Source organism: Danio rerio, chromosome 17 (genome assembly GCF_052040795.2).
Source record: "Danio rerio strain M-AB ecotype USA chromosome 17, GRCz13ab, whole genome shotgun sequence".
Lineage (NCBI taxonomy): Eukaryota > Metazoa > Chordata > Actinopteri > Cypriniformes > Danionidae > Danio > Danio rerio.
Window position 1 is genome coordinate 11,181,575 of NC_141037.1, and position 19,738 is coordinate 11,201,312.

The following is a 19,738-nucleotide window of genomic DNA, read 5'->3' on the forward strand; positions in this document are numbered from 1 at the left end:
GACTTTCAGAGCTTCAAAACAGCTTTGTCTAGAGGAGGCAGATGAGGGTGGAGACATGTCGATGAACATCTGAGTGTTTCTCTGCTGTTAAGCCATGGTCCGTTCAAAACAGTTCTTTATGCTGGGTTATTGTTCATCACTATTCATATTCTTTCTCTTCAACACAAGTGTGGAACATCTAGATAAAGGTTTGTTTGTTTTCCCTTCAGTTAAAACAAAAACAAGTCAGCTGCTGCACAAAAGTTGTTTTGCATTTCAAAACAGAATCAAACGAATCAAATAATTATTAAATGGGCAGTTTCTACTGTAAAACCACATTAAAAAGGTCATGTAAAATATATTGTGACCTAAAATTATACAATAAAAAACATAAAACCAGGTTAATATTATTATTCAAATAAACAAACAAAAAAAAATCAGAGTTCACTCATTAAATGAGCAAGTTATCATTACTTCCCATGATATCAAAATCAAGCAAATATGTACTTTAGGTTAATAAGCCCTAAATAAACATTCCAAATGGCTGAATGTTTATTTAATGGTTGAATTAATGTTCTTAAATACATTTTTTTCATTTTAAAAACTGCCTTACTGATTCCAATGACATTATAAAAAAAGGTAAAGATTTAGTTGAGCTGCTCTGACAGAAACACAACAATCTGTACAGTGATTTCATGTTGATGATCATAACACCTCACCTGGTTGAGCGACTGGTAATATCCACCATTTCTCCAGGAAAGAATCGGTCTTTAACATAGGCGTAAACATCATCACATATCTCATGCAGGCGTGAGCGGTGTGTAAGTGCTGTCAGGTGCAGGAGGGGGACGGCTAGAGCATTGGGGAAGTTCTGAAGACTAAGTCTGGCTTTTTTCTCGCTCTCCAAAGCCTCCTGGTAGGTCAGGCCGGGCTTCCCTGTCACTGCACAGCTCCACACCAGACTGTTACACAGAATAGTCCTCTCAAAGAATTCACTGTTTAAAAAAAAAAAAAAAAAAAAAAAAAAAAAAAAATTAAAAATCTCAATAATAATTTTCTATATTGAACGACAGCGATATACATTTGCATTTAAGCTGTTAATGCTTCCACTTTGAAGAGCATCACAACCATGACTGAAGGCGGATACTGCTGGCAGGAAAGTAAAACAAGCAGGCAAAGTAATAATGGATGATGCAGCATGATAATAGATGATGCAGCATTTCAGCCGATAAATTAAATCGGCGACCAAAAATTTGGTTAATCTCTAAAATCAACACAATTATAGATTTCTGTTGTTGCATATATCTGCTGTGTGATTGGCTGATCCTTGGTGATTGGGATCAATATCAAGTAAAAATGTCCAGAGCTTGTTATCATTATCGACAAATTTTATTGTGATTTGATGATATTGTTTATCGGCCCAGCCCTAGTGTAATAGTACTCAACTATCCTGAATATACGGTTAACATTGATATCATAATCAGTGATGAAAGGAGGTAGGTTTGTTTTGGAGCAAAGAATTGTCACAATGCTTTACAAAAGGCACCCACTAAAATGTCAGAGCAACAATAGTTTACAGAGCAAAAAAAGCTTTTTATTTAAGGATCACAGAGCAGCATCAAAATAATAATTGTCATTTTAAATCTTTAGAATTTGCCACCACGCATTATCCATTTGATAGTTTTTAATAATTTAAAATATAATAACCTTTACTATACACCCTACTTGGATGAAAATACTTTGTATACAAAATCCCATTCATAAAACTTAAATGACTAATAAAACCTTGTCAAGACGTCAAGTTTTGGGAAAAACAACTGACTCGACAGGGCTCAACAATAAGAATGGCCTGGGGTCAGTGTGATAGACGCTCAGGACAGATGAGAATCGTTACTGGCCTGATCAGTGCTGCCTTGTCACTAAAGTTTAATTTGTCTGCGACTATTTGTCAATTGCATGCAAATATAAAATATTTTTTTAAATAATGTCTTAGAATCGATAAACAGTTTGTGTTTTCAGGCCTTTAAATGCCATCTTCTCTGTGATGTCGTTGATGGGCATGAGACTATAACCAGTTTTAAGGTATACCGTGGTTTGGATAAGTCAAGGTTTTAAAAGAACCAAAATTTTCTGCTATAAAAGTTCCTAGGGTATATGTAAGATTTTTATTTATGTTTTTTTTTTAGTACGACAGTATCTGCAGCAGAAAAGATAACCAAAGATGCCTGTGCCAAAGAAATCTGTGTTTTTGAAACTAATGAAGACAGCAGAAGTCAATGATTAATTTGAATTATTTAGCCTGACTTGTTTACTGCTCCAAAGTATTTTAAATGTTTCTTAAAATAAAATTTTTAAAAAAGTAGCTTTTAAAAAAAGTGTTTTAAGTGTTTTTTTTCTTGCTTTTTTTACCAAGACATTTAAAAGGAGCATATTTTAGAGCAGTTATCACAATACAGTGAAATTTTTATCCAAGGTTACCATACTGTCAGAATCTTATACTGGCCCATGCCTAGTCGTAAACGCAATAGTGCTTTTTGGTTCCTCTTATCTGATTGGATGTTGTGTGCATGTTATTATTTTCAATAACCAGTACTGTGAAGAGAAGAAAACATTGCGGCAACATCAAATTATGAGGATAAACAAAGGCGTCTGTTTCTAACATCTTGAAAGCAGGACGAAAAACATGACGAAAAAATTAAGTGAAGTTTTGCACAGTTTGCCGTCAGTTTGGCAAGTCAGCCACCTTTTGTAAAATAGTTTAGAACTGCAATAAAATTCCTGCACGTTCTCTATACTGCTCTTTTTGTTTGCATAGCATTTGAATTTTGCTCATTATACATTTATTAAGATTTTTTGAATATTTAAACTCTAGATTCACAGATGTTTTTTTTGACAAGCAATTTAAAATATGTGGCTAAGAAAAATCTATTAACTTTAGTTTATTAACATTTCAAACTTGTTATAAATAGGAATCATAAATTTTTTTTAAAATCTGTCAATAGACATAACTAAGCCAACTAAAAGTCAATACTTTAAAAATGACCAAAAAAAGATCTTTCTATTATTCTATAGAACAGAGGTCCCCAAAGTAGGCCCATGGTAACCTTTGGTTTGGTCCGCCATCTTATCTAAAGAGAGGGAGAATGATAGGGAGTTGATTGGGGCGAATGCCTTTGACAAAGTTTGTCATTTCCAATTTAACCTAACCTTTTGTTTCTCTGTTTAATTGAGGAGCTACAAAAAAAGCCAACTAAATTTAAATGTTGTAAATGAATCAGACTTTTAAAATGTAAATACTGTCACTTGACAGAGGTAAATACACAAGACATCGGCGAGCAAATCAAGGCAAAGACGGGAGCTGCTCAGCTAGTGTACTCAGCATTGATCTCCATTGTGTTATAAATGTGATTGTTTATGTTGTAACTATAGTAAGATCATTATAAAATGTAAAAAATGATACTGCATTGTTAATAAATATGTTTTAAAGCAACGTTTTATAGTTATTTGTAAAATATTAGCAAAAAAGTGGGAAATGACCCATGGCAAATTTAATGCAATATGGTTTGGTATATTCAACTTCGGTCCACAGCCCTCAATCAAGTTTGGTTTTTGGCCCTTTTTATTTATATATATATATATATATATATATATATATATATATATATATATATATATATATATATGGCTCCTAGTCTACAATCTATTAAACAAAATTTGAGATCAAAGGACTAAAGTTTTGCTTTATCTAAGATTCACCATCAGGTAGTTGCATTGCCCAGTAAACAGATCTGACATTAGTGACAAATGATGCTAAATGCCAATTTGCATCTTACTTCCTATATCTGATGACCCCAAACGACCACTGACCAAAACAAACAACAACTTTTTGTAAAATGATGACAGATTATACACATGCCATCAACACCAAGACTAAAGAACACCATCCAAAACAAACATGTCCGGATAGTTGCAACTAAGTACTACTTGGTCATCATAACCATGCCCATTCCAGACCCTCATGACCAGTAAGTCAATTGTCCAAAACCTAATGACAAGTGTCATCAAAACAAAAAGTGCAGCAGTAAAACTCCTGCCTCTAATGGCCAGATACATTAACAATAGCAGCGACCACGTTTCAAGCTACAACATCCTGTGTGTGGATGAGATCTTCCCCATCCCCGCTAACACCCCAAAAACACCCGAGCAGGGGCTTCCCGCGGACATCCCATCCGTGATATGACACTATATAAAGACTTATAACAAATCGACAGAGAGTTTTAGACATGATCTTATTCATATTAGTCTTTATATCGTGGTTAACTCGGCTACAGTAAGCTAACTAACTAGCGGCCAACTATGTTAGCAAAGGCCTCCAACTGACACCTGCCGGGTGTATAGAGGAAAGAAAAACTAAAGTCTTACTAATAAATATGTTTATTTTACACAAAAAGCTGCAGGATTATTAATAAATTAGTTTAAAAAATCAAATCAGTGTACATATAAAGCGTAAGTTGCTTTATTTACGAAACATTAAAACTTTAAAGCGGGCTGTCACTTGTGTTGTTGGTTTCCAGTTATTCTGTTGTTGACTGGTATCGAAGAGGAAGTTGAGAACAACATTTAGGAAATAAAAAATAACAATTCCTTACTCGTATGTCCTGAAGATTTCGTGTGTATATTTGCAAAGGAAGACTTCTTCATCGGGTCTGAGATCCGCGGGTGGTTTCTGCCTCACGAACGGCTTTTTGTGGAGCAGCGGCATCTTTTCTTTCTCTTTCTCGGAGACTTTGAATAAACAACAAACACATTAATACAACCGTAAAGTAATAACATACCACATTAATAAGAGTCCATTAAAAGTCAATATGTGAGAGTCGTCGAAAGCGACCGAAGTAAAATCGTTATGATTTCAAATGTATAAAAAATAACGATATTCTTCAGTCTTTGTTAATGACACGCGCTTCCCGGGTGACGTTCAAAATCCAGCCCACATGTTTCGCTTTCCATTCAAACCGAATAATAAGTACTTATTTCATCCTATATAACTAATAAATCCCATATAATAGACGAGTAAATATTCCAATTACCAAATCTATGATGTAAAGAGATAATCGGCTCCGGAAGGGAAAGAAAACCACAAGAGTATCAGCAGCGCACGTCCCACTTCTCCGAGCGGGGATCAGCGTGTTGACGACAAGTTTTGATCCGCTCTAGTTCACTTACCCACCGGGCACCGCCGTGGGTGGAGTTTGCACAATTCTGTCATTCCATTGGTCAGTTTGAGCGCCCATCACGCCCCCACAGCCAATAGTGGGAGGGAAAGTAGAAATAGGGTTTTTTTCCGCCACAGAAGCTTCATGTAATTTGAATGACAATTTTTGTCTATCATGTTTGAATAGGCGTTGATGCGACATGATGACAGATATTCAGTGGTTGGAAATAAAGATAAATAAGTGCGGCGCCATCTTTGTTATAAATGTCCCCACCACAAAGCCAGGCTTCTCGGATATACGGGATATTTGCAAAACCATTAAAGTAAACAACCTTTACTTCGTCATACCTCTATCAAATTGGGAGATAAGTGGCTTTTCATTCATGTCTGAAACTTTTGTGTACGTATCAACTTAACAAATATATACAAATGTATCTTGGCAGAACATAATAAAATTACTTTTGCTTGTTTTTTTTTTTACTTTTAAAAATTCTGTACCTAAATTAACATTTATACTTCCAAGAATGTACACAATGCTGATTTATATGACCCTGAGCTAAAATAAATTGCAATTAGGCAATCCATGAAAACGTAACTGTAACCTTATTTATTTATATATATATATATATATGACAAAAAAGTTTTATTGAAGAGACACAGATTCAGAAAGTCCACATAAAACATAGGCGAAGCAAATAAGAAAAAAAGGAAACACAACATGAGAATTATCTATAATAAAGAAAAACAACAAAAACAAAAAAACACCCACTTAAAAAGCAAACTTGTTACAAAGACCTGTTTGAAATAACAGAATGATGACAAAGCATATAAAAACATTACAGAAATGATGCATTAATATGAGAGCTTTTTTCAAGGTAACAGACTAAAAGATTCCAAATTTTGTCAAATTGTTCAAGTTTTCTTTTCAAATAGTATCTAATTCGCTCCAAATTTAACATAGAGGCAATTTCTCCAAGCCACAGTTTACATGTTTGCGATATCTTTAATTTCCAAAACAGTAGCTTCTTGGCAGTAGTTAAGCAGTATATGAGAATTTTTTGTTTTGTGTGGATGTGTGTGTGCATATATATATTTATACTACCCGACAAAAGTCTTGTTGCATATCCAAGTTTTAGGAAAAACAAATAATAACTTGACTTCTAGTTGATCATTTGGTATCAGAAGTGGCTTATATGAAAGGTAAAGGCCTCTAGATTACACTTATTTTACCAAAATGCAATATGATCATACATCTCTGGAATGGAAAGAAAGCGTTCTTGCAGGACTCCCAGAGTTCATCAAGATTCTTTGGATTCATCTTTAATGCTTCCTCCATCTTACCCCAGACATGCTCAATAATGTTCATCTCTGGTGACTGGGCTGGCCAATCCTGGAGCACTTTGACCTTTTTTGCTTTCAGGAACCTTGTTGTGGCGGCTGAAGTATAAGGGCCGCTGTCCTGCTGGAGAATTTGCCCTCTCCTGTGATTTGTAATGTAATGAGCAGCACAAATGTCTTGATACCTCAAGCTGTTGCTGTTACCATCCACTCTGCAGATCTCTCGCACACCCCCATACTGAATGTAATCCCAAACCGTGATTTTCCTTCACCAAACTTGACTGATTTCTGTGAGAATCTTGGGTCCATGCAGGTTCCAATAAGTCGTCTGCAATATTTGTGATGATTTGGATGTGGTTCAACAGATGATTCATCAGAAAAATCGACCTTCTGCCACTTTACCAAAAGATCAACTAGAAGTCAAGTTATAATTTGACTGAAAATAATAAACACTGACTGAATAAAAACATCATCATCAGTCATGGCTGACTTTGCCTTTAATCTGTAGCAAAATTAATCTCATGGATGGTTTTAATAGTCTCCACTGCATTACCTCTGCCAGTGAATGAAGAAAAAACAGATGCAGCAATCCCTCCCCTACTTCCTGTTTCATCAGAAAGAATAGGACACAAAAATACATTAAAAGAAAATACAAAACCAAGCAAGAGGACACTTACAGGAAAACATTTATTATCACTCAATGAGGGCTGCTTTGAAATGAAGCAGTGACATAAAGATATTCTATGACATGCACAGCAAATACAACAGATGATTTTAAAGTATAAACGTATTAAAAATAAAAGCAAATAGTAAAAGTTGACAAATGAAAATGGTTTAGTTTTTAATTGTTTTAAAATCGCCACTGCTTGCTCGGATTGGGACTTGTGGAGCTGCGCATCGATGGATTTGCTCTTCAGTGTTTGAACTTTCAGCAGTGAAAATTAAACCACACTTAATTGAACTTCCACTCTGAAATCTGGACTTTACTAGAACTATGTTAAGCTGCTTTGACACAATCTACATTGTGAAAGTGCTATACATAATCATGAACTGAATTTGTCCTGTTAAAAGCCTCATGGAGGCCAATCATATTCATTGGTTTCACTGTATCCAAAAAGTGTATCGCTTTCTCCTCTGAGTGTCAAAGTACTCTATATAGATGGATTTGCTTGAGAGAATCTGGATCCGTGTCATTTTTTAGATAAACACTGTAATCGACAGGTATCTCCTCAATCCACTGGCTGATCGACAATGTTTCTAGGAACTGAGAAAGAAAATAAAACATTGGGTTTCATGAAATCTTATGAAGGGCTTGTGTATTTAATTACAAGTAGAAGACCAAGGGTGCGTCTCAATCAGCTCATGAGGTAGTGAAACAGTATGTTGTGTACAAAAATTCCAACGCTGCTAAAGATAGTAAAGGCCTTGGTTCACTATATATTAGTATACTGATGGTGACATGAGAATATCCACAATGTAAAACGTGAAAAAGATTAATTAAAGTACATTATAGATACAGATTTAGTTTCATGTACAAGCAACATTTCAACAATTATTCAATTATAAATATTTGTTAGACTGTTCTGTAGCCAACAATGTTCATTTATGAGACTTAATGTTCATTTATGATCTACTTAGCCTTATAGCCTAATGACTACAGCCCATTGACATGCTCTGACAATGCATTGATGAAATTAACAGTTGCATGTGCCAACATTTTCTTTAGTTAAATGAAGAGAAAACTGAAGTCATTGGCCAGACGGAAGCCTCTTTCCGCCTGGAATTTGCCAAAAGGCACCTGAAGGACTCTCAGACCATAAGAAACAAAATTGTCTGATCTGATGAGACTAAAATTGAAGTGTTTGGAGTGAATGCAAGGCGTTACGTTTGGAGAAAACCAGGCACCGCTCATCACCAGGATAATACAATCCCTACAGTGGAGCATGGTGGTGGCAGCATCATGCTGTGGGGATGTTTTTCAGCAGCAGGAACTGAAAGACTATAGAGGGAAAGATGAATGCTGCAATGTACAGAGACATCCTGAATGAAAACCTGCTTCAGAGTGCTCTTGACCTCAGACTGGGGCGACGGTTTATTTTCCAGCAGGACAATGACCCAAAGCACACCGCCAAAATATCAATGGAGTGGCTTCACAACAACTCGGTGAATGTCCTTGAGTGGCCCAGTCAGAGCCCAGACCTAAATCCTATTGAACAACTCTGGAGAGATCTGAAAATGATCTGATAATAGAGCTTGAGAGGTACTGCGAAGAGGAATGGGCAAAAATTCCCAAAGACCGGTGTGCCAAGCTTGTGGCATCATATTCAAAAAGACTTGAGGCTGTAATTGCTGCCAAAGGTGCATCAACAAAGTATTAAGCAAAGGCTGTGAATACTGATGTACATGTGATTTTTCAGGTTTTTTATTTTTAATAAATTTTCAACAATTTCAAAAACTCTTTTTTCACATTGTCATTATGGGGTACTGTGCGTAGAATGTTGAGGAATAAGGAATAAGGCTGTAACAAAAAAACAAATGTGGAAAAAGTGAAGCGCTATGAATACTTTCCAGATGCACTGTATACCCCATTGAGACAGCCCTTAAAATGTCTGAATCCCTGATCAGTGTTCTGAGCACTAAACAAGAGAGCTGAGTGAGACGAACCCTTATTCTGTAATATCAGATATAAAGTTACTCACAGCAGCATCCTGAAGTAAACCAAGTGCCTCCTGAATGCTGGGTACAGTCACCAACAGAGCACCTTTCTTTCTGAAATTTTGACTAATATACAGCCAAGCCCTGGAAAAAGAAAACATTTTAGTGCTAGTCTTTATAAGAGACAGTCATTTTATGATTGATTTCATTATTGGTTTATTAAAGAGAACACATGAAAGCAGGCATGAAACTAAAGGTGTAATAAACTTCTTCTCTGTGATATTAATTAATTTATTCATTCATTTTCCTTCGACTTAGTCCCTTTTTTTTATCAGGGGTCGCGACAGCGGAATGAACCACCAACTTATCCAGTATATGTTTTACACAGCGGATAACCTTCTAGCCACAACCCAGTACTGGGAAACACCCATACACTCTCACACACGCACACATACACTAAGGACAGTTTAGTTTATTCAATTCACCTATAGCGCATGTCTTTGGACTATGGAAACTGGGGCACCCTGAGGAAACCCAGGCCAACATATGCTGGAAAATTTGGCGGTTCATTCCGCTGTGGCGACCCCAGTTTAATAAAGGGACTAAGCCGAAAAGAAAATGAATGAATGAATGAATGAATTATGAGCGCACATTCACTTTAAAAATATATATATGTGCAAAAATAAATCTTACATACGAAAATCTGCGATATGCCAAAGTTAATTTTGTCATGGTGACAAACAAGACTTTGAACTTACTGCATTTGATCCCTTGGTTCCATGAAGTATTCAAACACGTTATTCATGATCAGAACATCTGCTTTTTGCACCAAGGCAATCTGAGAGCGAATGTCTGCATGAATCACCTACGGGCACATTGAACATCTCTATAAACATACTGTCATGATGAAACAATGACCAGCAAGGAAAAAAGAAACAACAACAGTATGACAGATTACCTGAATTCTGTCACTGAAGCCATATTTCTCTACAGCCATTGACTGAAGCTTGACAAACTCTGAACTCATTTCAACTCCGACTAGTTGAGACGCAGCACTGTATAGGTATCCCTAAAAAGAGAGAAATCATCTGTCTAGGGCAATATTGAAGAGACCAACAGAAAATACTCTCTGGATTTATATAGTTGCATTTTAAGATCCATTTTACATTTATTCTGTTTTTTTATATATGATATTTTGTCTAAATCTAAGATAAAAAGCTCTTAGTTAATGCATTTTTATTTCTGCAGTAAATATGAAAAGTTTCCTTCGGGTGCTCCAGTTTCTCTCACAAGTCCAAAGACATGTGCTATACATGAATTGGGTAAACAAAATTGGCCAAAGTGTATAAGAGTTATGTTTTTCAGTACTGGGTTGCAGCTGGAAGGGCATCCGCTATGTAAAACAAATTCTGGATAAATTGGCGGTTCATTCCGCTGTGGTGACCCCTGATGAATAAGGGAACTAAGCCAGGGGTGTCCAAACTCAAGTCCTGGAGGGGCTCCAACTTGCCTCCACACACCTGCAGGGATGTTTTAAACTGTTAAAATGTTCACAAAAGTCACCTTTTAGAACTTTTACAGGTTAAGAATTGTTGGAAGATCAAGGTCCCATAATGCAATGCAAAACCATTAAATAATAATAATAAACAAAAAAAATGAATGGCGACGCAGTGGCGCAGTGGGTAGCACGTTCGCCTCACAGCAAGAAGGTCGCTAGTTCGATCCTCGGCTCAGTTGGCGTTTCTGTGTGGAGTTTGCATGTTCTCCCTGCATTCGCGTGGATTTCCTCCGGGTGCTCCGGTTTCTCCCACAGTCCAAAGATGGTACAGGTGAATTGGGTAGGCTAAGTTGTCCATAGTGTATGTGTGGATGTTTCCCAGAGATTGGTTGCGGCTGGAAGGGCATCCGCTGTGTAAAAACTTGCTGGATAAGTTGGCGGTTCATTCCGCTGTGGCGACCACAGATTAATAAAGGGACTAAGCCGACAAGAAAATGAATGAATGAAAAAAATGAATCACAAAACACAAGAAAACTGCTAATTTACAGATATTTTTACAGTGTAGCCTTCTATGGCATATGTAAATATAAATAGTGCAGCTAGTATTCCAATTATAAACATTTGCATAGAAATCTTACCTAAACATTAGCTCATGGCAGATACATTGTTCATTAACTTATTGATGATTATGGCTCATATGATAATTTAAAGTGTTTAATTGAGTCAAATTTAAGTTAAATATGATTACCTAACAGTTTACGTACAGCTGCAGATGTACTCTAGTCAAATTTGTTTTTATAGATCACAAACTTTGCATGGTAAGTGGCATACGCACATGTCCGCCCCCATTTTGTGCATATGCCACGTTAATAACTGAGAGCCCTGTGCTGGTAAGGCTGTAGATTTAAACCTGGTAGTTCAAAGTTCTTAACCCCTGATTGCTCTGTTCGCTATGAACATTAGTTAATTTACAAGTGATAATATGGTTTAGGTAAACACACAATCATCAGCAGTTTACCCCGAACAGCACAGCTCCTAGTCTTGATCCCACATCCAACACCAGTTTTCCAGTGAGTTCTGGAAGAACGTTGTGGAATAAGAACTGGAGCTCTGGGATTGAGAATGAATGTGAGATGAACTCTGCAAAAACATTAGAAAATCAAATATATTATTGTGTTCCTTTATTACTGTATGAAATACAGGGCTAAGTGATATGACAAAAGCCTCATTATTATTACAATATAAGTAATCTCAAATCCTGATAACACAATATTGTACCATTTCTGTAAATTCAATCAATTAATGGTCATATACAACGGGCAAAATAAGTATTGAACATGTCACCATTTTTCTCAGAAAACATATTTCTAAAAGGTGCTGTTGAATTGAAATTTTCATCAGATGTTGGTGTCATGACTGTCAGTGACCTCCTGAGGGCGCTGTAGTTCAACAGACTCTGAGAGTGAACTACAGCGCCCAAGAACTACAAGTCCATACATACCACACGCATTACACCCCGTTCACTTACACTGGCTGTTTCTTAATATGCGTTCTTCAGCGGTCTTGCGTCCTCGTGTTCTCGTGCAACGTCATCATCAGCTGCCTAAGTTCAGTTCCAATACTCAAGACCGCAAGTACGGAGGACGCGTGAAACTTCCCGGATGTGATCTTGATATCGAGGACGCAACGATGCAGACTTGAGCACCGAACTCGCTCTATATTAAAATTTGTTTTATTTATATTGTGCAGAGTATATTGATAACGTTTTTATGCAAAGTATATATTTTGAAGAGGGGGGGAACAATAAATCATTGTATGAACGCTGTAATGTTTAAATAATTTCCATTTAAAACGCGTGAAGGTCACATGACCATCAGGAAGAACGCAGCATCCCCTTTCCTTAAGGACGCATTCTCTGCCCTCGCGGTCTCCTGAGTTCGTTCTTCCGAGGACACCTGGCAAGACCGCTCTCCACAAGAACGCAATTTCGTTCTCTGCGTTCTTGGAATTGAGAAACAGCCACTGATTGGCCATCACAGCTGTTCCTGTTTCCTGTTGATTTCCTGGACTATTTATACTACCATTTTCCCACTGTTCGTCACTGCGTCGTTTGTCTTTCTTGTCTCCGTGATCTAGTAAGTCTTGAATATCGAGTTTGTGTTTCCTGAGCCCTGTTCTTGATCCTGATTTATGTTGTATTTTCTTGTTTTGCTGTTTATTTGTTACTTTGTTATTTTTTGAACACCGGACACCTTGTTTTTCTGTTTGCTGCACTATTGTAAATAAATCTGCACTTGGATCCGCACCTTTTGTTTCCGTTTCGATCCCGTAACGTGACAGTTGGTAACAACCAAAGAAATCCATATATTCAAATAAAACAAATCTAATTAGTTTACAAATGATCTTATGTGCAATAAAATGAAATGACGCAGGGAAAAAGTATTAAACACGTGAAGATAGTGAGGTGTTGAAAGGCAGTAAAAACCCAGACAGCAGCTGAAATCTCATTAGTTCTTCAGAAACCCTCTGCCCTTCCTCAGTGTAAATGAATGAGTTTCTCCAGTCCAACATCTACATTAGCAGGATGATGAAGATGAAACTATGCAGGGTGGAAATTTCAGCAAGACATGAATCAATATAAAACACCAGACGAGACTCACGAAACCATCAAGACTTTTACACTCTGTTGAAGTCTGTGAAAAACTCACACCTGAGCAACTGATGTGACTTCATTCTCTATATGAGAGGCGTCTTTAAGCTGCCATCACTAAAAAAGCCTTTTATATAAAGTATTAAATACATTTCAGTTTTTCAGTACTTTCTCCTTGTGTCATTTCATTGTTATTACCCTGCAAAAAAATCCAGCTTAAACCAGCCTAGGCTGGTTGGCTGGTTTTAGCTGGTTGACCAGGCTGGTTTTAGAGGGATTTTGGCCACTTCCAGGCTGGTTTCCAGCCATTTCCAGCCTGGTCTTAGCTGGTCAGGCTGGAAAATGACCAGCTAAATCCAGCTAAAACCAGCTTGACCAGCCTGGTTTAAGCTGGACATAGCTGGTTTTGGCTGGGCTCCCAGCCTGGCTAGGCTGGTCAAGCTGGTTTTAGCTGGTCATCTCCCAGCCTGACCAGGTAAGACCAGGCTGGAAATGGCTGGAAACCAGCCTGGAAGTGGCCAAAACCCCTCTAAAACCAGCCTGGTTGACCAGCTAAAACCAGCCAACCAGCCTAGGCTGGTTTAAGCTGGATTTTTCAGCAAGGTACACATAACTCATTTTTCAGATTGTTTTGATTTACTTTCATGTTTGTGTTGTTTGGGTTTTTACCAAAATCTGGTTCAATTTCATGTCAATAGCTCCTTTAAAAATATTATTCCAAGGAAAAAACATGACGAGATGTAAAAGACAACTCATTTTTTTTTACATTTCAAGTGTATATGTATTAAACTGACTCATTTATATGTGATCAGATTTCAGGGCAAACTTTGACTAAGAATGTACAAATATAAAAAAAAAAATTATAAAAAAATTATAAATTACACACACACACCCACACACACGTTTGTTTTTGTGAAAAGTGGGGACATTACATAGGTTTCCATTCATTTTATACTGTCCAAACCGTATATAATATATCCCTCACCCAACCCCACTCCTAAACCCAACCATCACAAGAGACTGTGTGCAGCTTTACTCTCTGATTAAACTCATTCTCTAGGATTTATAAGCATTTTGAGCAATGAGGACGTCACCAATGTCCTTATATTTCACCTCCTTTTTGTAATACCTGTGTCATACCCATGTCATTATACAGATTTTTGTCCTGATATGTCAAAATGCAGCAAGACGTACCTCTGGCTACATAGTTAGCAATCTCCGGAAATGTATAGGGGATAACGTAAACACAATTAGCCTGTGTTGCATATTGCACTCATATAAATTTTGATAAAGTATAACAATAAACTGTATCCTTTGTGAAATAAACCATAGAGCATAATATGAAATGACAGACTTTTTATTTTGTCCATATGATCACTATAGTCACAGCACTACCTGCATAGCATATAGTATTCATGCAAACACTCACCCAACGGTGCGGTTCTGTGTGATCCACAGTTGAGGCAGTAGGTGCGACTCATTTTTCCCTCCTCACACAACGAATCCACAGTTTCATCATCATATAGGAATGCATCCACATGCACAGTGGGATGAGCTTTCTGTTGTGTCTTAAATGTAAAGCACGCTATAGAATCTAACAATGTCGTTGTGCATAGGCATGTCACAATAATCATTATATCGCAAAACACATGGACGTGACCTCAATCATTTTTGATGATGCACTATGTATCCCCCATACATAAAGACCAATTCTAGCAACATTGTAGCTGACTGTGCAACATTTCTATCTCTATTGGAGGTGTCAATGTCAGTATGGTTAAAAACAATAGTATTTATTACAAATTACTATAGTATATTTTCATAAGGGTGTCTGGTAGACCATGGTAGCAGATATTGCAGCCTCTGTTATTTTTTACCTTACACTTTTTTGTTAACATTTATTATTATATATTTAGGATATGTGGATAGAATTCAGTTGAAACCAGAAGTTTACATACACTGTATAAAAAGGCACATAACCTTTTAAAAAAGTCAGATGTTGATGTGACTAAACTTTTTCTATTTTAAGTACGTTAGGATTATCAAATGTGTTTCTGTTATTTTTGAGAAATAGTTAAACCTTTTCTTGAAAGTCGAGTTTACATACAATAAGATTATTATGCCTCTGAAAAAGCTCAGATGATGGTGTCAAGGTTTTGGAAGTTTCTGATTGGCTAATTGATAACATTTGAGTTAATTGGAGGCACAACTGTAGAATAGTATTTAAGGAAAACCTCAAACACACTGCTTCCTCGTGTGACAACATGGAAAAAAATCAACAAGCCAAAATCAGCAAAAGAGCTAGATTACAATTTGCTAAATTACACTGGGAAAAAGAATAATTTCAGGACACATGTCCTGTGATCTGATGGAACTAAGATGGAACTGTTTGGCCATAATGATCAGTGTTACATTTGGAAGACAAAGGGGTAAGCTTACAAGCCTAGGAACACCATCCCAACTGTGAAGTATGGGGGTGGCAGCATCATGTTGTGGGGCTGTTTTGCTGCAGGAGGGACTGGTCCAATTCACAGCATAGATGGCATCAAGAAGAAAGAACTCTTCTTCTTCTTCTTGGGCCTTAGTCCCGCATGGTTGCAGGGTCGGCTCTTTGGAACAAATTCTCCATTAAAACTTGTCCATATGATAACAACTTTTTTTACACATTCCAGCCGGCCTGTCGTCTGGGCCTGTCACCCTCATACACTCATAGACTACAGACAATTTAGCCTACCCAATTCACCTGTAGCATGTCGTTTAGAATGTGGGGGAAAACGGAGCACCCGGAGGAAACCCACACGAACCCAGGGAGAACATGCAAACTCCTCACAGAAATGCCAACTGAGCCGAGGTTCAAACCAGCGACCCAGCAACCTTCTCATCATGAAGAAATAACATTATGTAGAAATACTGAAGCAAAATCTCAAGACATCAGCCAGGAAATTAAAACTTGGCCACAAATGGGTCTTGCAAACAGACCATGACCCTAAGCATACTGCCAAATTAGTTAAAATGTGCTTTAAAGACAAATGAGTGAATATTTTGGAGTGGCCATCACAAAGCCCTGATCTCAATCCTATAGAAAATTTGTGGGCAGAGTTGAAAAAGCTTGTGCGAGCAAGACAACAAATCTGACTCAGTCACACCAATTCTGTCAGGAGGAATGGGCCAAAATTCCTTCAAACTATTGTGAGAAGCTTGTGGAAGGATACCCAAAACACTTGACCAAAGTTATACAGTTTAAAAGCAAAGCTAAAAAAATACCAAGGAAATGTATGTAAACTTTTGACTGTCTAGAAATTAATAAAAATTCTCCAAAAAAATAAAAAATAAATAAAATTCTCTCATTATTCTGGCATTTAGCAAATGTAAATTAATTAGGTAATCCTAACGAACCTAAAATAGTAAACGTTTAGTATGATTTACCATCAGACATTTTAAAAAATTGTTATGTTCCTTTTTTTAGAGTGTATGTAAACTTCTGGTTTCAACTGAATATAATTATTAAATTGTTAAAATGTCTATAATTAAACTAAATATTCTTAAGAATAAAATATGATGTGTTCTTTGGAAGAGTGTACTTGCCTTGTGATTTTAGTATATTGTTAATCTGGTATCATTTAATGAGTGGCATAAAATGGTCTTAAAATGACAATAATATAGTTTATCACAATATATATTTTGGTGCAATATATCATTCGACAAAAAATAGATATCGTGACAGGCCTATGCATGCCAGAGTAAATGAATAAAAACCTAATGCACAAACCTTCTGCATAGCCAGAGTCTCAGAAGGAGCCATAGCTTCCATTGGAAGGCAAGCTCTTAGATCCTCTGCAATACTGTGAAGAATAACACTTTGGTTATCCACCAGGATATCATCCAGGTCATCTGAAAACGTAGATGAAAAGTGATTAGGTGATTAGGCGAGGCAAGTTGATTTACAAAGCACATTTCATACATGATGGTAGGCCTGTCATTATAATCAATATATCGACTTATTGCACAACATGTGGGCATGTCCTCAATCATTTTTGGTGATGCAATATATATTTCCCATAAACACAAATCAATTCTAACCACATTTTAGCTGATAGCGTAGCTTCTCCATTTCTATTAGAGGTGTCAGTGTCATGGTTAAAAAAAACACACTCTAGGATTTACTATAAATGTGTTTTTTATGTTTGATGTTTGATGACTGAAAATAGATCTGTTACTTTTTACCTTGGGCATTTCTGTTAACATTTATTATTATATAATTGTTTAGGATATGTTTTGCCGTTCTGATTTCCATATCCTAATTAAATTGTTCAAATGACTATAATTAAATGAAAAATTCTTAAGAATAATCTATTATGTGTTGATTGGGAGAGCGTACTAGCACTATGATCTTATTATAGTGTCAAAATGGTTTTAAAATGACAGTAATATCATTTCATTGCAATAAGTTTTGTTGCTATATAACGTAACAGGCCTACACAATGGCAATTCAAAGTGCTTTATATAAACAAAAATATCCATAAACAAACATAAAAACTAAAATCAAAGAATAAAAAAGATTAAAAACAGATTAAAATGTGTTTAAACATGTTTTAAAAGGATGAAAAAATAGAAAGACATAACAGTGCGATTAGGGTAAAATAATGAGCTCAAATAAACACTACAACTCTTCATTTTGTTTACTCATGTTAATATTAGTAAATTTTTTTCACACTTTATTTCAAGGTACAATTCTTGCTATTAAATAATCCAAACAGTGATTGTTTTGGAGTGGCCATCACAAAGCCCTGAGCTTAATCCTATAGAAAATGTGTGGGCAGAGTTGAAAAAGCTTGTGCAAGCAAGACAGTCTACAAATCTGACTCACTTACACCAATTCTGTCAGGGGGAATGGGACAAAATTACTTCAAACTATTGTGAGAAGCTTGTGGAAGGATACCCAAAACATTATTAAGTTATACAGTTTAAAAGCAAAGCTAAAAAAACAAGGAAATGTATGAAAACGTTTGACTGTCTTTGAAAACAAAGAATAAAAATTATTAAAAACTTATTAAAATGTGTTTAAACAGGTTTTAAAAGAATTAAAAAAATAGAAAGACATAATAGTGTGATTAGGATAAAATACTCTGCTCAAATAAACACTTCAGCTCTTCCTTTTGTTTAATCATGTTAATAATAATACATTTTTGTCACACTTTGTTTCAAGGTACAATTCTTGCTATTCATTAATTTTCCTTGGGCTTAGTCTCTATTTCAGAGGTCGCCACATTGGAATGAACCACCAACTATTCCAGCAAATGTTTTACACAGTGGATGCCCTACCAGCTGCAACTCAATGGGAAAAAATCTTGCTATCAATAAAAAATTAAGTATGATGTTTAGCTCAATAACCTTCTAATTTGCTTTGGAAGTAGTCAGATTTAGGTATCACACAGGATTAGGGATGAAGAATAGGATCATGCAGAATATATACTAATAAACAGCTAATATCTTGATAATAAACAGGTATTATTGTCAGTAATAGTGAGAATTTGGTACTTAAACTAAAATGTTAACTAATTGTTTATTACAAGTTAACTGAAATATTATGTTTATCTATGCACGTGCTTTCTGTTAATAAAAATGCATTATTTGCATACAATTTTTCTGGAATAATGTATTGCATACATTTTATGAATGTATGAATTAACGAGGATTTCTCCAGGATTAAAAATAACCATTTAAGTAATTCTAACGGACCTAACATAGTAAACGATTTACCATTAGAGATTTTTAAAAAAATCATCTTATTTTTTAGAGTGTATGTAAACTCCTGGTTTCAACTGTAAGATCACATTGCAATATCGATGATGAAATGATATGTTGTGCAGCCCTAGTACAGACAAAAATGTAGCAGATGTACTTTAATACTGTAACAAATGTTTTGGTCATTGTGAAAGTTACTCAATGCATCTTCCGAAGTTAATCAGTGGAACCTTGTCGTAAATATTACCCACCAAGATCCGAGGAAACACAGAACAGACGACTTAACAACAACAAAACCTCGAAATTATGTATTTACCCGAGGTTTTCATCCATTCTAACAGCTTTGGAAGATGCTGTCTCTCCGTCTTGGACAACACCTGGAGGATCTCGTTCTTAGCATCGTTAAAATTCATTGACTCAAGCTACAGAAACTTGATTTACGCCAAACACAATCAAAACCAATGCGAGCAACACATGGATCTGCTGATTTACAGTAACGTTAGAGAGAAGAGCGTGTTTTTAAGGTAGAACTGTACATTGCGTCGACTTCAAACTTATGACAGGTGCTAAAAACAAAAGAAATATATTAGTATATATTATATTATGAAACTATTTTGTTCATTATAATTTAATTCATAAAGTTAAAAATGCAGTTATTTTG

The 19,738-nt window shown here is 36.1% G+C and overlaps 2 protein-coding genes across 5 annotated transcripts in view; both read right to left on the minus strand.

The window, feature by feature from the left end:
- baz1a (bromodomain adjacent to zinc finger domain, 1A) overlaps positions 1-5,191 on the minus strand; it is a 28,925-nt gene extending 23,734 nt beyond the window's left edge. For 2 of the 3 annotated variants that reach the window (NM_001365144.1, NM_001365143.1), the window contains 3 exon segments: positions 699-974; positions 4,629-4,764; positions 5,067-5,191. In NM_001365144.1, the coding sequence (NP_001352073.1) occupies positions 699-974; positions 4,629-4,741 (389 nt within the window). In that variant the 5' untranslated portion in view covers positions 4,742-4,764; positions 5,067-5,191. 3 annotated transcript variants of the gene reach the window in all.
- A 2,011-nt stretch (positions 5,192-7,202) lies between these two features.
- zgc:109986 lies at positions 7,203-19,572 on the minus strand. 2 transcript variants are annotated; one of them, NM_001020545.1, is given in 8 exon segments: positions 7,203-7,793; positions 9,229-9,328; positions 9,943-10,049; positions 10,143-10,253; positions 11,701-11,822; positions 14,762-14,900; positions 17,102-17,223; positions 19,394-19,572. In NM_001020545.1, coding segments are annotated over 8 exon segments (921 nt in total). In that variant the 5' UTR covers positions 19,491-19,572; the 3' UTR covers positions 7,203-7,670.
- Between the last annotated feature and the right edge of the window lie 166 nt (positions 19,573-19,738).